Source organism: Panthera uncia, chromosome D2, assembly GCF_023721935.1.
Source record: "Panthera uncia isolate 11264 chromosome D2, Puncia_PCG_1.0, whole genome shotgun sequence".
In the NCBI taxonomy this organism is placed as follows: domain Eukaryota; kingdom Metazoa; phylum Chordata; class Mammalia; order Carnivora; family Felidae; genus Panthera; species Panthera uncia.
Genome location: NC_064818.1, coordinates 68,686,727 through 68,704,022, shown reverse-complemented (window position 1 = coordinate 68,704,022; position 17,296 = coordinate 68,686,727). Strand labels below are relative to the sequence as shown.

The 17,296-nt window shown below is 42.3% G+C and overlaps 1 protein-coding gene across 1 annotated transcript in view; it reads right to left on the bottom strand.

The window, feature by feature from the left end:
- Positions 1-16,322: 16,322 nt before the first annotated feature.
- The window catches only part of ADRB1 (adrenoceptor beta 1), a 2,542-nt gene continuing 1,568 nt past the window's right edge, over positions 16,323-17,296 (bottom strand). The window contains exon 2 of the mRNA XM_049646020.1: positions 16,323-17,294. Coding sequence (XP_049501977.1) covers positions 17,070-17,294 — 225 coding nt within the window. The 3' untranslated portion in view covers positions 16,323-17,069. The remainder of the gene's footprint in view (positions 17,295-17,296) is intronic.

The window sequence follows — 17,296 nt, the reverse complement described above, 5'->3', positions numbered from 1 at the left end:
GAAAGTTCTGTCCTCTGCTTGGAATGCCCTTTCCATCTTGGCAACAATCACTCATCAACCAAGTTCCAGCTTACTTGAAGCCTTGTGGTGATGCTATCTTTGCCCCCGCCCATTTGGGGATCAATTCCCTCTTTGGGGGTCTCATGGTAAACCCTGCATAATTCAGTTGGAGACTGACATTGTCCACTTCTTCCACCAGGGGCCAGGATTGGCAACTGTGTGTTTCCATTACCTAAGGTAGTACCTGGCTTCTAGTTGGAGCTCAATACATGTTTCTGGATTAAAAAAAAAAACAAAACAAAAAACCAAAAACAACCATATGTGTGTGTGTGTGTGTGTGTGTGTGTGTGTGTGTATTTATAAATCAATTAACTTAGCCCTCTTTTAAAACCTCTTAAAAATTATTGAGTTTCTCTTCAAGGAGAATCTGAACTTTCAGGCACACATCCATGGTTAAATGTAGGGTAGTTGCAATTAATCAGAGCTAGAAAAAGATCTTTGCTGTTACCTTGTTGAACCAGCAGTCTTTTCACAAATTCAATATTGTGGCTAAGAGACGTGACATCACTCCCCCAAACTGACTAGGGGCAGAGGGCGTTGGAACCCATGCCAGGCCCTATCCCTAGTTTAGAGGCCTTTTTTTCTGATGCCTCCATTGGAAGTGCCCAGAATAGGAATTAGTCACAATACTCTCGTGTCATGGATTTAATCTGCCATATGGATGTGGGTAATTCTACAGGTCAGACAAACTGCCGGTTTATATAAATAAATACCGAAACAAAAACGGTTGTACTTGACCTCTAGGCAATAAATCAGGTTGAAATGGAGCAGCTAAAAATGTCAACAGCTCTGCCCAGGAGAGGTAGTGGAAGTTGCCTTAGGAAAGGGGAGGAATCAAATAGGAAGAAAGGGGATTTAGGCTTGATCAAGTTCCGATATCAAACTGAACTTTGGGCTGCCCGAAAATCTGAGAATCTGTCTTGTGGCCTGAAAATCGGTTGGTGGGTTCCTCGTGACCGGTCTGTCCCGCGGTACTCCATGTTCTCCCCCTGAGCAGGTCAGGTTCAGGGTTCCACAGGAAAGGCTCTCTCAGCCTCCTGCGAGCCACTCCCAGGTCCTCCCAGAAGATAAGGGGCGAGTGAAAACAAAACGAAGGAACGTCGTCTTTGTTCAAACTTAGAAAAGAAACTGAATCAGAATTCGGGACTGTGAATTTACATACTTCATTTTAAAAACTGGCTGAATCGTATTGAATGCCAAGCACTGTCACCCTCAGTTAACAGATGAGGAAGTGAGGCTTGAAGAGGTAAATGACCAGCCCAGGGTCGCGGATCAAGTGACAGGAAGCCGAGGACCTAGGTCTGTTGCCACTCTGCTCTGCTGCTCCGTTCCAAGTGGTGAAAAGACTTGGGATGTTTTGCTGTGGCAGGACTAATTTGTGCCAGAACAAGTGGAACCCAATCCAGCCGTGGCTGGTGGGAGGGGTTCCGGAATGCCAGGCAGAAGACTTGGTTCTAGTTCTGGCTGAGAGTCACTCTCTAGAAATGAGTTTTTGTGCGTGTGTGTGGTGTTTTTTTTATGTTTTTATTTGAGAGAGAGAGAGAGACAGAGCGCTAGTGGGGGAGGGGCAGAGAGAGAGGGAGACACAGAATCTGAAACAGGCTCCAGGCTCTGAGCTGTCAGCACGGCGCCCGACGTGGGGCTTGAACTCACAGACCGCGAGATCATGACCTGAGCCAAAGTCGGAGGCCCCACCGACTGAGCCACCCAGGCACCTATAGAAGCGAATTTTTAGTGGGACTGGTGGAGAGACTGGGAGAAAATAAAGAAGGTACTGGGTGCAGGCTCTGGGTGGGCTTGCACTTGACAGGAACTATGAACCCCTACATCAGACACGACAGAACTCGAAGAACCTGGAACTGAGAACAGCCATGTCAACGTGACTTAGCGGTTTGGTCCGGGGACCCTTCCCTCAGGAATGATAAGACTGTAAACCAGTAAATAACTGTACATTTGGCTTCAGGGAATCCTGAAGATCAGTTTACCAGAGGTACCCGGCAAACAGCTTGCTATTCAGACCATAATTTGGTCGTCAAGACTTGCCTCGAACCCCTTGCCCTGCTGTGCCCACCGGCTGCCCGCATTATACTGCATTATACACATACATATACACATATGTACACATTATACATTATACTCGGCCCCTGTCAGTCAGCCCCACCTTCAAAGACCTGCTGTAAATCACTGCGACCAGATCCTGAAATCCTCTAAACATCTATTTTGCCTTCCCCTTTTGAGACACTGCTAAGACTTTGTCAAGATGTTGCTTTCCCTTAACCGCAGAAAGTTCTAATAAATTTGATTTTGCTGCATCGACAAATGAACTGGTGACTCTCAGGGGAGTGTAGTGCTGAGTACTTTCCATCCCATTTTGTTGATGTGGAAACCGAGGTTCAGAGACACTAAGTGACCGTGCTTGAGTCACACAGCCAGTAAATCTGCCGAACAAGATTCAAATCTGGAAGTCCGCTTTCCAGGACCAGGTTACTATGGAAGGTTCAGTTTCCTGATCTGTGAAATGAGGGAATCACATTGGCTCACGAAGATTAGGATTCTTCCTTGCTTGCTATCAACTTTGATAAAAATCCATTTAACTATTTTTAAAGCTAGAATAGAATTTCTCCCCTTCTCTTTCTCTTGTGTCGGAATACTTCCCCCAATTTTTGTTTTATGTGGTTTTGTCTATCTAAGTAAACTGCAAGCCTAGTAGAAAAGGACCCTGTTGGATTTTCTTTTTATCGTGGCAAAAGACACATAGCCTAAAATTTCCCCATTGTAACCATTGTGAGGTGCACGATTCAGTGGCATTTAGTACGTTTAAAAGGTTGTGCAGGGGTGCCTGGCTGAGTCCGTTGGTAGAGCATGTGACTCTTTATCTCAGGGTCAGGGTTTGGGCCCCACATTGGGTGTAAAGGTTACTCAAAAAAATTACAAAACATCGCTGAGAGAAATAAAATAAAATAAAGAACACAACATAACATAAAACAAAAATAACATAAAATAAGATAAAGTAAAATAAAATAATAAAAAGGTTGTGCAACCATCACTAATCTCTAGGTTCAGGACAATTTCATCACTCCAAAAGGAAACCCCATACCTATTAAGGCTGGTCATTCTCCATTCCCCCCTCCTCCCAGCCTCTGGCAACTATGAGCCTCTATTCTGTTTCTGTGGGTTTACCCATTCTGGATATTGCCTCTAAATAGAATCATGCAATATGTGACTTTTGTGTCTGGTTTTTCCCCTTGGCATCATGTTTTCAAGCTCCTATCATATTTTGTGTTTTTTAATGGTCATGGTAGATTTTTGACACTGGAGAGCAGCAAAGGAACAAGCCAATTACATTAATCAGTACGATTAAGAGTTCTTCTCCTACTAGGAAAAGAGAAGCGGTCCTAAAGGTAACAGTGACCCAAGGAGAGCTCTCCATCACTTTCCCCAGGCTCAGGGCTGAGCCGGGTAAGGAGAGCAGGTGCAGAAAGGGCGAGGAACCAGTCACCTGACTTGGTGGTGCCTTTGTTGACCTACGTGGTCTTTTCCCCGTGTGTTCATGAAGACAGTGCGTCGAGCTGTTGGATGAAGCCTAGCAACACAGTGAGATTTCAGCTAGGATCCGGGTTGCCCTTAGGACAGTTCATATTTAATTTCGCCAGACTAAATGGAAAGAGGCTGCGGGGAAGTTTTTCGGTCCACACCTGGCGGGAACCATTGCTTTCTTAACTTCTCGTGCAAATGGGAGTCAGTCTTTGCAGTGTGATCACGAACTGAGTTCGTGTACATCCTTCTCCCGCTGTGTGCCAAGGTGCTGGAGCTGGTGAGCGAATCTCTTTGAGACGCTTAGATTGAAAAGGATGCTCTTCAAGAACCATCTAGATAAGTGTGCGGAGGCAAGTGCATACTGGAGCACACCCAGAATCCTCTCCTGTCGGACTCCGAAAAACATCAAAAAGAAGAAATGGCGTGCCTGATACTGACAAATCTGAATCATGATTTAATGCCAGAGACTGATACAAATCTTTTCTCCAGTGACGGCTCAGCACTTAGAAAATTTACTTCATCATTTCCTTTCCCAGTTAGTGTCCAGTTGAAAGCTGATGCTTGAGATATTTACTAGTCGAAAATTTTACGTCCTTTCCGTACAGGACCTCTTTTTCTGTTCATCTCCCTTCTGAGTTAGGCGTGGTATGGGATGTAAAAGTACACGAAGGAAAGCTAAAAATGTCATCCTGTTTCCTTTTCTCCACCTTTAAGATAAAGACAAAGGGTGGGGCGCCTGGGTGGCTCAGTTGGTTAAGCGTCCGGCTTTGATTCAGGTCATGATCCCCCGGTTCGTGAGGTTGAGCCCTGCATCGGGCTCTGGGCTGACAGCTCAGAGTCTGGGACCTGCTTTGGATTCTGTGTCTCCCTCTCTCTCCGCCCCTCCCTCACTCGCACTCTCTCTCTCTCTCAAAAATAAATAAATGTTATAAAAAAATTTAAAAAGATAAAAACAAAAGGTCACAATGGGTTCAAAAGATTGTATCTTATAAATATTGCATAGAAAATCATAAGTCGAGATGAATGTCACAGAAGCCACTGAAACATATAACCACAGTCAATTTATGAGGCAACTTAATTTAGAAGCCCTCCAGGGTTCTAAGATTGCTGTGAAATGATAAAGCATTAGCTTTCTTTGCAAATACGGTAAACATCTAAGGCAGGAATTTGTAACCAGAGGTCACAAGACCCCTTGACCATGTGACTCTTTTCACTTTTTATGTATTTGCATCTTTCTCAGCGAAGATCATAACATTTTGTTTCTTTTTTTCTTTTGTAATTTCAAAGGCACTGGTGACTCAAGGATCAGAAGATTCTTTGCTCTAAGAGGTGGTTGGATGATAGTGATATTAAAGGTCTATTCCAATCATGAGATTCCTTGGAATTACCCATGTGTTAATCAAGGATACTTTCTTGGCACATAGATGTAGACATGTAGATAAGCAGACAAGCGGAAGGCTGGCTATGTGATACGTCGTTATGGTTTTCCAAAAATTTGCTGCTTGTTTCTAAGACATTGCCCACCAATCACCATCATGCCTTTGGCCATTGTTAATGTCTGCTAATAGGATGCAGCTTGAGTTATTTTAAAATCTCCCTGCACTTGCCACTGTCTCAGTAACCGTGCTTATTCCCCCTTTTACAACTATTTAGGGGCACCTGGGTGGCTCAGTTACTTAGGAATCCGACTTTGTCATGATCTTGCAGTTTGTGGGTTCGAGCCACGCATGGAGCTCTGGGCTGACAGCTCAGAACCTGCAGCCTGCTTCAGATTCTGTGTGTCCCTGTCTCTCTCTCCCCCTCTCCTGCTTGTGCTCTCTCTCTCTCTCTATCAAAAATAAATAAAAACATTAAAAAAACAAGAAAACAAGTATTTATTGAGTATTGCTCATAAATGAATTGATTCAACATATTTAGTAGGTTTTACATATGTTTCATTGCCTTCCCTAAAAGACCGATGGCACACCACAAAGGAACATTCCATATTACGGGTCCACAGTTTCTTATTCTCCATTCCCTAATCCGGAAAGCTGAAGAGAGAGTTTTTCCATAACTCATTTGAGAGTAAATGTGACCTGACTTGGATTCATCTGGCAGCAAAACCTGACCTGAACTAGCAAGAGGCTATTTATAGTCATTTATCCACTTAGTATGAATAATCAAATATTTCACTGCAGAGATGTTAATGTTTGATTATAGAAATCTGACCTGGACCCTGCTTAGGGTCTTATAATATGTGGTGTATGCATATTACCTTCCTAAAACTCAAAAATTCTCAACAGTTCCAAAGCACGTCTGGCCCCACAGAGCCTCAAATAAGAGTTTGTAGACATATACTACACATTTTGCCCAACCTCTCTCCCTTTCTCTCTCTCTCTCTCTCACTAGATATAGATATAGATATAGATATAGATATAGATATATAGATATGTAGAGGTAGACAGATAGAATCAGATATAGATAGATCATTACATGAAATGGAAACAATGCTACATCTTTTAGCAAGACTAATAGAATCGAATTCCTAGGTTCTCATAATGTAAAAACAGACATAGGAGCTTTTCTAGTGGGGGATATGCTTTAATCTCAACGTTGTAGGGAAGCCAGCAAAATACCCTCCCCACTCCCACCCTTCATGAACTCAGAAATATTCGATGAGAGCAGAGATAGACTGCTTTCGTCACAAGACAGCCAAATCAGGAGGACTCGACAGTGAACTGCCTAAGTATCTTAACTTCTACAAAGCCGGAATGTATCTGTTGGGAGGTGGGGGTACTGATGATGGAAAATGGTAAGACACGGAGTCAAATGGAGACAGGGTCCATCCAAGCCCCACTGAGGGAAGAAAGGAGAGTTGGTCTCACGGCCAGCAGACTTCCAGTATTCCAGCCCATGTTAGAAATAGATGCATTGGTAAATTTTAGTCTGATGCCCTTAACGTTAAATTTTGCCACCAGCTTCCCTTGTTCTGACCCCCTGCTTGCTAAGCAATCTTTCGATTGTAATTATCTTCCCTGGGCCTAGAGAGAGAATGTCTGATTATGCTCAGGGAGGCGTAATAGGCCTTGTGACAGCTGCATTGTAAATTATTAAACTGGCTTTCTGATTTTATACATCGATCTCAGGAACTGACCTAGAGAAATGCACACTTCGCAAATAGGTTTCTGAGCGTTTAGAGCCGAGAGTCTGTAAATGCCTGAAGGCCATGCCTCTCATGGGGGTCTCCTCATGCCAGCCTCCGCATTGCTGCCCACCTTCCCACTCTGAGACCTCAGTGCTGAGCTTCTCACAAACAATAATCTTGGTATGGTAATAAAAATATAATGCTATTTAAATGAACTCTGCAATATTCAGTACATACATACATACATACATAAAAAAAGAACACCAGCTAAAGTTCCTAATGCTTTGTCAAAAGGCAAGAATCCATACAACTTCCCTTGCAACAGTCAAAGATTCAACATGAGCTCTATTTCTTGTGTTAAGAGAGGAAGATAATAATTATGAATCTGTTTCAGGCGGAAAAGACCTAAGCGGATGATGCAAACTTTGAGAAGGCTGTGGATGTTTTGTTTGCTCCGAACACATGTTTTATGAATATAATGTCATTTTTTTCAAAGTGTAGAAATGCAGAAGTAAAATTTAAAACTGAAATCTGTGTGTTGGTGAAGTGGAATATGATTCTCTTAGTTATGTTGACACCTGGGGTCCGGGGAGACCATGAAGGGTAGGGAAAGGGGCTTTTTCTCTTGATGTCCAGTAAGAATAATGGCTATGGATCTCTCAGAAAGGAGAGACAGAATACGGTAAGTGACAAGGAAATCTACGATTTTGCACATTGACAACCGAACCTAGAGCCTAGAACATGTCATTCTGAGTTAACAGATTTAGTGAAGTGTCTGTTTTTAACAAATGATAATATACAGTATACCACCCTCATACTCATTGTGTTTATGTTGCCAAGGTACATAACTCCGGCAATCTATGTGCCATTTCTAGAAAGAAATCCATTTCTTAGAAATGTTTGGAAAATAACCCCTCGTTTCCTGTGACACGAGGAAGGCTTGTCTCCTGTGCATGTCAGTTGGAGGTTTTGCACCTTTCTTAGAGAAATATTCTTTATGTCTGTGGGAAAAATCTGAATTTACAAAGGAAGTAGAGGGTCACGTCACATCTTCTTGCAGCGCATGGGTCTAGTTAAGCCTGTGATCCCTATGTGCCTGGATTGCTGGAGAAGCTGGAGAACTTGGTTCTCTGATCCTAGTCAAATTGTCAGTGAAGGTTCATAGTCAATGCTTTGTGTCGGGCAATGTGCTGGGCATTGGAGAGTCAAAGATAAAAAGACAAAGCCTTGGGGCGCCTGGGTGGCTAAGTCGATTAAGTGTCCGACTTCGGCTCAGGTCATGATCTCATGGTTTGTGAGTTCGAGCCCCACGTTGAGCTCTGTGCTGACGGCTTGGAGTCTGGAGCCTGCTTCGGATTCTGTATCTCCCTCTCTCTCTTTCCCTTCCCTGTTCGGGCTCTGTCTCTCTGTCTCTCGCTCTCTCAAAAAATAAATAAACATTAAAAAAAAAAAAAAAGACAAAGCCTTTATCCTGTAAGAACTTCTAGTTTGGTGAGGAGCGGACAAGCCATTTGGTGCATGGATAAGAGACAGACTTAGGAGGGACTTGATCAAAATTGCTTACCTGTTGCTTTGAACAAATTGCTTGATCTCTTATTCCTTACTTCCACTGGGGGCATGACCCTTGGACATTTTCCAGGCCTCAGTCCTGTGCACATAGAAACCTACTTGGCCAAAAAGCATTTTTCTGGGTCAGCTCCTGAGGTTGAGATATAAAAACCAGAAAGCCAACTTAATAATGAGCTCATATCTATTACAGGAAATTATACAAATCTTACTGTTTTTTTTTTTTTAATTTGGAAAATGTGATCACTGAATTTACTTAACTCAGAATTATTTTGAAGGTGAAGATGTTATACCCACGTATCATGCCTCTGATGCCAGGTTACTCTTTCTAAAACACTCTTTTTCTCATGACACTCTTGTTCATAAATCTCCATGCTTTCAGGAAGGTTAGAGTTCAACACTTTTGCGTTAGCCTTCTGATTCATTCTCAGACGACTTTTCCAACTTCATCTTCTAATTATGCCATCAACACGAACTGTCTGCATTTGGCAATTTGTTTGAAAATTCATCTGACTGCACGTGTCTCTGTGGTTTTGTTCCTCTCCCCCTTATAACTTCTCATTGAATGGCCTTTCACGCTGTGTTTATCCTCTTATCCAAGATCCTCTTCGGCTTATGCCAACCTTCCACCCATAATCCACCCACCTTTCCTTCTCTGAACTCTAAACTCAAATGTCAGTACAGGAGCCACTGGCCCCATGTGGCCATTGAGCGCTTGCAACGTGGTGAGTCCCAGTTAAGATAGTCTGTAACTGCAACATACACACCCGATTTAAAAAATGTAGTGTATGGGGCGCCTGGGTGGCGCAGTCGGTTAAGCGTCCGACTTCAGCCAGGTCACGATCTCGCGGTCCGTGAGTTCGAGCCCCGCGTCGGGCTCTGGGCTGATGGCTCGGAGCCTGGAGCCTGTTTCCGATTCTGTGTCTCCCTCTCTCTCTGCCCCTCCCCAGTTCATGCTCTGTCTCTCTCTGTCCCAAAAATAAAATAAAAAAACGTTGAAAAAAAAATAAAAAAAAATAAAAAATAAAAAATGTAGTGTAAAAAAAAGTTATCTCATGAATACTGTTTTATATCAATTACGTGTTGAAATGATAATACTAAGTAAGCCTGTTTATTTTTACTTTTGTAAAAAAATGTGGATAGTAGAAAATGTAAAATTAAATCTAGAACTTGCATTATATTTCTTTAAAAAAAATTTTTTTTAATTTATTTTAGAGGGAGGGAGGTAGAGAGAGAGAGGGAAAATACCAGCGGGGGAGGGACAGAGGGATTCTTAAGCGGGATCCATGCTCAGGGCGGGTGGTCCCCTGATGTGGGGCTCGATCGCACAACCCTGGGATCATGACCTGAGCTGAAGTTGGACGCTTAACCGACTGAGCCACCCGGGCTCCCCTTTAGTCACTTTTCACGTGTGGAGTTCCAATCTCCGCAGCCAGGGAGTGCCTTGGGGACAGGCTCAGAGTCTTCGGCTGGTTGCGTTCCAAACAGCACACTCTTTCAGTGCGTAGTACCTTCCCATCTTTTAAGAACAGCTGAGCATATGAATCACATCTCCAAGACTGATCACAGAAATCCTCCAAGTAACCCAGGTGTCTCCTGAGCACATCTAACTGAAAAGATTTATTTATCCGTATAGGTATATTCGTGCTCAAAAAAGTTTGAAGAAAGCTGTGGACGTTTTGCCCTTTGGGGAGGGAGTTTTATTGGTTGCCTGTGTGGAGAAAGATTTACATTGTCTGTCTTGTCCCGTGTTCACAAGGATGCCTTAGGCATGGGCTGTAAGGACCTATCAGTTTTCATGTTAAACTTTGTCACTTTGTACAATCATTTTTCAGATCTTCAGAATTTTGTGGCTCTGGTGATATTGAAAAGCAAAACCAGCAGCACAGTTCTAGGAAGGATGGGATGCTGATGGCCCCAGGCCAGGTGCCACACTTAACGCTTGTTTCATTCAGGTCTCCAGCCAGGAGGAACCGCTGTAACTGGGGTGAGTCAGTCCCGTTTGAACAACAGAAAGAATGAAAGAATTTGAAGTTGTTTGCAAGAGGAAATGGAAACAGTGCACCGAAAGCTGAGGAAGGGGTCATCAGAAGGATTTTTACAGAAAATAGTGGATCAGTCATCCTTTGTCAGATTATATTGGGATCAGCCATGAGTCAAAACAGCGAGAGGGATTTGTGTTAGCTACAAAGGAACTATTTGCTGATAGGACAGGCTATAAAATGGTAGAGCGGGTCTTTAAATCTCGAACTGAATGCCATCCATTTCAGGGGTCTGCGCTGATCAAGGTATAGACTTGCCTGAGTAAAGTGGTGTTGTTTATCAGACATATCAACGTCTTTCCCACACCAAAGAGTCTGGAGTTTGCCTTAGTGACTCAGTTTTACTTAAGTATGCTTATTTTAAGAAAAAAAAAATTATTTCAGGGCTGATCACAGACTCATTTAAACACAAGGAATTCTTGAAGAGGAGCGTCTTACCAAAATGTTACCTTTAATGGCTTTAGAAAAATCCCTGGAGTGCAGAAAATCTCATTGGAACATCTATTAATGTTTACTCTTTAAAAGGATTTTTAACAAGGACATCAAGATTGCAGGTGAATTCCTCTAGTTAACATAACAGATATTTTAAGTCGGTCAAATTCCCGTGTATTTGCCACTGTTGGTGAAGTTGGGAACAATGAAACCCAATACCCTGCAAGCCACAAAAGAGGTAAACAAAAAGACAAACTTAGCACGTTTCATCTCTGAATTGCAATGCCCAGAAAAGAGAACAATTCAGAGAGTTGCTTTTAGCATTTACAACTCAGTCAAAATCGTAGAGGTGAGCAACTTTTCAAATTGACTTTTCTCATAGAGGCTGTGGGTTAAAAATCATTGAACAACCATTTTTGCTTAGCACATGGCAAACAGGTTTTTTATTTTTATTTTTATTTTTTTTTAAATTTTTTTTTCAACGTTTTTAATTTATTTTTGGGACAGAGAGAGACAGAGCATGAACGGGGGAGGGGCAGAGAGAGAGGGAGACACAGAATCGGAAACAGGCTCCAGGCTCCGAGCCATCAGCCCAGAGCCTGACGCGGGGCTCGAACTCACGGACCGCGAGATCGTGACCTGGCTGAAGTCGGACGCTTAACCGACTGCGCCACCCAGGCGCCCCTAAACAGGTTTTTTAATCCGATGTTTGGGAAGGTTATTCAGTTGCGGTTTCTGCAGAACTTTAAACATAATAAAAAGGGAAGGACTGTTTGGATGCATGGGGTATTATATATATTTTTATTCCTCTTAGCCGTTCCTTGCACTCATAAAGGAAAAAAAAAAAAAACAAAAAAACCAGCCACCGAGGATTTTATAGGTGGAGTTACAAGGAAAGGAAAAAGAAAGTTAAGAGGAAGCATTTGAAATGATAGACTTTGCAAAGCAATAAACTTCTATTTCAAAGGATTTCACAAGCAAAGTCTACTGATCGGGCTTTGTGGGAAGTGAACCTGAGGTGCAGGGTAACCAACTGACTTTCCCAAGGTCACTGCCCACAGTGGCCAGCCAGAGCAGCCAGAGTCTCTGGGCCATCGGCTCGAACAAGTTTTCTGCTCTCCAAGAGTAGAAATTTACCCACACGAGCCTAATAATGGCTAGGAAAACTGATTTACAGTAAGCTGTAGTGGAATAGCTAATGTTATCCTTTGCAGGCAGGATACTGAAAGACTGACAAAGCCATCAGTTCAAAACTGAAAAATAAAGAAAACCAGAAAAAGAGATCTTAAGAAAGCCCCACACCCTACACTCAACATGAAGACCTTGTACAGGAAATATACAAGTGAAAGTTAAAACTTTTCCCATTAATAATTATGAGCAATACTGAAATTCTCAGGAAGAAATCCAAACATAAGACATTTCAAATGCATCATAGGTAAGTTTCGTGGCATAAATAGGAAGAAAACAGTGTGATCTTGCTGATACTAGTTAACAGCTACGACGAGCAAGGGATTGTGGAGAGAGAAGAAAGAAATTGCAATGAACACGTTGAGAGATGTTGAAAATCAGAGCTTCAGGAAACTGTTCATGGGAAATTGATGCTGCTGTGAAGACAGTTTACCTAGAACTAGATGTTCTAGATATTTCAAGTTCATTCAAGAACTGAAGGGAGTGCTCAAGAGAAGGGCCAGGGAGTGTGGTGGGTCCCAGACAAGAACTGGCTTCAGGTGTGTTCAGAGTGGTCTTTGAACGACATCCAAGTGGAGGCAAAGGCTTAAAGGGCGTAGACGGTTCCTTCCAAGGCTTTCTTGGGTCCTGCTGACATTACGGCAAAGATCATGCTCTAACTGTGACCTTATGGCGTAAGCTTCTCCTTGGGGCTGCTGTTTTTCCAATCTGTCTTTAGAACAATTAGATTTCCCTTTGATTACATTATGAGGGCTATTTAGTAGAGACCCTTTAAATGAGAGCAAGGTAAAACTGGGAATTTCAGGAGAGGTGTATTTCTCAGAAAATAGTTCCATGGGGTTTTGCTTAAAAATCTTTGCAATGTAGCAATGCAATTTGGGACACACTGAATCACAAATTCTGAGGATTCAGAAGCAATTTTCTTGATGGAAATGTAAATAATATGGAGGGTATGTGCGAAGAGGAAGAAAGAGAAATTAATTTAATTCCATTTGCTGATGCGACTGTAGCACGACTATTTTTAGGTATAATCCAAACAGTGCATATCTTCTCCATTTTGATTAGTAGCAAATTGGCAGGGATTCAAAAGAATTAGTATTTCTCAGCACATTATGCCAGAAACGTACGAATAAAACTAAATTATCTGTGCCAATGTGTTTAATTTGAATTAGTGCTAAGGTTTTTTATTTATGCTTTTCCTTCAAAAGAACTAATGGGTCCAGCTTTGTTAAAGAAATTCTTTTAAAGCTTTTCACATATGGCAGCAAAACTTAATAATTTTCCATTAGACCCTGACTTAGAAGCTCTTGCTAAAAACTTAAATGATAATATCATCCTGATAACTTTCGGTGTAGAATTCCCGTCTGGCAGCGTTACATATTTGCCAGAGGAAGTTAGCATGTTCAAAATGCAAAATTAAAATAAGCTAGGAAAATGTGCTTTAACAGGGAAAGGTTTCACAATAGCCATTTAGAAGTTATTAATAATTCTGAAAAAGAAGTTATTAATAATTCCAGTTCCAAAGAAAGAATGGACTGAAAAAATAAACTCCATTTGCAAAGTTTTATATAGACAAGTTCACCAAGGGATTCAGCTATGTGCTATACCAATTATACATTTCTTCTTTGGAGGGAGAATTTATAGTGGCTGGAATATCTTGTTACACTAGAGTACTTTGCAGCGTGCAGTGGAAACAGAATTTCCAATGTAGCGAGGATCAACGAATCTTGATCACAAAGAAGGTCACTCTTTTAATTTTAAGGTTTATGCCTTTGGAACTCGTGACACACAAGCCCATGGCATTAGGTTGACTTTCTGCGTATTCATTGCTTTCCTCTGTCACTTCTGGTGTGTATTATTTTACCAGATTAAACAGGATTGGCAGTTCTCTCCTCCCATTGCCATAGCTGTTGGGATTGACAGCCCAGCTTCCTGCATTTCTATTGCAAATCAATGTCTGTCTTCTTCAAAAATAACAAAAAGTAGTATTCAAGGGTAGTTGGAATCACCGACACAGTCTGTTTCTGAATCCTTGTAATCCTTAGGGGACTCAAGGGATCATAGAAAAATCTTTTCCCATTTCCTACAAATACATAAAACTGGTCCCAAGATTATAGCTGTTTCTTCTAATTCACTGAAGAGTTTAGACCACGTAGTTAAATTATATATATTTGTTTGTTTGTTAAAGTTTAAAAGCGTTCCATGATTTTAAAACCTGAGGTTTGATGGGCCTGGAAAAATGCCTTTTTATTTAAATGCAAAGACTTATTTAAACAAAATCACAGTGAGGAAGTCAGAAAGTGAAGCATTAACCTGGTACTTGAATGTTCTTCAGATAAAACTGTAGGTGTTGTCTATTAATTGTCTGCTATAAATTAAAATAAAGAACAAAACCCCTTACAAAATGCATCGTACATACTCATAGTGGGATAACTGAGGATGAAGTGGGCTCTATTTTTTTCCCTGGGGAGTGAGTGAGATTTCATTCTGAGGTCCATTTTATACTGTCCAAACTAAGTTTCTTTCAGTATTTTTCTTTGTATTTTTAAATAAGTGTTGCCATCTTCCCCCTCCCCACTTTCCTTCCTCCCTCCCTCCTTCCCTCCTTCCTTCCTTCCTTCCTTCCTTCCTCCCTTCCTCCCTCCCTCCCTCCCCCCCACCTTCCTCCCTTCCTCCCTTCCTTCCTAAAGGGGTTAAACTTCATAGCAGCTTTTGTTCATACAACCTTCTGTTGGTCTCTAAAACATCTACATCATTAGCCTTTCTCAGAAGACTGTCTCCTGGTCTTTAGAATATTCCACTGCAAAAAAAGGATAATCAATCTTGAGTTTCCTGAGAAAATAGTTTCTTCATCAGAAAGTTCAGTAGGAGTCAAAAACTTTATACTCTTCACTTTGGTTTCTTTACAGTCATGAAATATAAAGCTTGCTTAAAAATACAAAGATAAATACTTAAACTTATTTTGGAGAATGCAGAATCGATCCCAGGCTGGAATTTCACTATACTTTCTTGAGGAATCAATTTTATGACAAATATCCTATCCATTTGGGTGTCACAACTTTGCTAGGAAATTAAAAATGTTCACATTTGCCTTTTCCTGTGACCTTCCCACCCTAAAATTCTGGGAAAATGGTCTATTTAATCATACAAGAGAAGAAAAACGTTTACTTAAAAGCTGTTTTTATACATTTTTACTTAAGCATAAAAGCAGTTTTCATGCTAAACAGCCATTGGAGAAATCTGTACACACTGATTGTCATCTGTAGGCTGTGATTTACTATTGGAAAACAAAAACAAGCTGTGGAAGCCACTTACCTCATTGCAAGTAGGCGACTGATTATTCAAGGAGTTGGGTTTTTTTTTTTTTTTTTTTTTTTCCTCCTGCGTTTCTGTGCAAAATTGCAGTTGAGCTACCTGGCTGTATCACTTTTTTTTTTTTTTTTTTTTTTAAAGCTACACCATCCCACATGTTACTTCTTAAGTCAAGTGCAGCAGATGGGATCTTGAAAACATCTCTAAGTAGTCTAGAATACCTTGAATCCGGCTGTGAAAATTTAGGGCAAGTCTGCAGCTCTCAGTAGGTGCATGCCTTATTTGGTCTAGAGGCATTTTGCTATGTTACTGAGTCATGAAAAGCTATTAAAAGAGCTCTATGGGAAACCCAGCCTATATTTTGAACAAAACAAACTGTCTCTTCCATTATCACTGACCCTTTACAGACACGCGGTACGTAATCTTGATTGTGCTTCATTGGTATTTATTGCACATGGACCAATCCCTCACACAGTAGTTAGTTGCACCAGAGTATAAATACTTGGTAAAACACACAGAGGAAATACAATTTACACGCGGGTGCTAAATTTTACCAGCAGATTCACGTGGGCACTTGGACATAAAAAAATAATGATAAAAATCCTTAGGATAATTATATTTATAATATGGATACAGTTACAGTACCATGATAAGAGTATAAAAATGTATTTTTCCAACAAATCATTAGCTCAAGAACATAACAGACAACAGAAGTAGAGTTTTGAATTTTATTTTAGTTTTTTAAGATCTGCCCCCTTCCCCTTTAAAAAATATTTGATTTCTTTTTGTGCAAGTCATACCTTCTGTGGACATTACAATTCCTAACACTGTGCAAAATGGGATTTGGAGCCACTCTTTGTTTTGTTTGTCGTTGTTGTTGTTTTTGTTTTTTTTGTGTTTTTTTTACCCATGTGTGCAGTAATCTGAACTGTTTCCTCTTGTTTTTGTTTTTTGTTTTTGTTTTTCTTTTTCTGTCCTGTCTTCAATGGACAGAGTTACGTGTCACAGAGGCTCAGCGCCTGGTCCTCCCAACTAATATTGATACATAAATAAGCTGTTTAATATAAACAAGTCTTTCTATCTTGCTGTGCAATTTGCACAGTGTGAGGTAGAAACCCCTCAGCCTGACCACCGAGGCGCGCGGGGACTGCAGGTTTGCCCTACAAACAGAAAGCAAGGTGACGCTTGTTCCAAGAATAGCTTAAAATTTCTTGAAACGTTCCTTCGCATCCATCCTTTCCCTCTGCTTTAAGAACAGGAACCATCATTACTCAGGAATTAACAGGAACTTTCTCTGGAAAGCAAAGGGAACATGTCCTGACAACTGTCATTCCCCCTTCTCTCTCCGGTTGACTGCTCCTGTTCCCGGGAATGGGACGGAAGCCCAGTTGATAGACTCCCTGCTTCTCCTTTCTACTACCCAGTCCTCGAAGCAAGTGTCAAAAACCACCTGGAAGTGGGGGTGGGGGGGTGGGGGGGTGAGACGACCCCCCCCCAAACGGAAGATGCATCACACGCACACACCAAAGAAGGCCGAAGCACGCACAGAAAAAAAGAACCAAGACAAATCTGCAAGCCACTCTCCCAGCCCTCCCCAAACTTTCCTTTCTGTGCAACGGTCCGTGGCTTTTGCGTTCGCCTTGGAGGATTCAGACCAGGTTTTCGGGCTTTGAGTTCACCTGCTCTGGGGCTTGCGTAAACACGGATCTCTCTCCCCTGGGAAGCCAGTGGGGGCGCCTGGGCGTTCTCGCTCCCGGGGCGCGGGCGGGGGGAGGGGGGAGGGAGGCGCGGGCGGCGGACGCGGGACCCTACACCTTGGATTCCGAGGCGCCCGCGGGGCGGCCCGGCTCGTCCAGGCTCGAGTCGCTGTCCGCCGCCGCCGCCCCGCCGTTGCAGCCGGCCCAGGGCTCCAGCAGGCGCGCGGGCGGCGCGGCCCCGACGTCGTCGTCGTCTTCGTCGTCCGAGGCGGCCCCCGGCGACGGCGGCGGCCGGGTCCCCGGCAGGCAGCCGGAGGCGCGCGGCCGGTCGCCGGCGG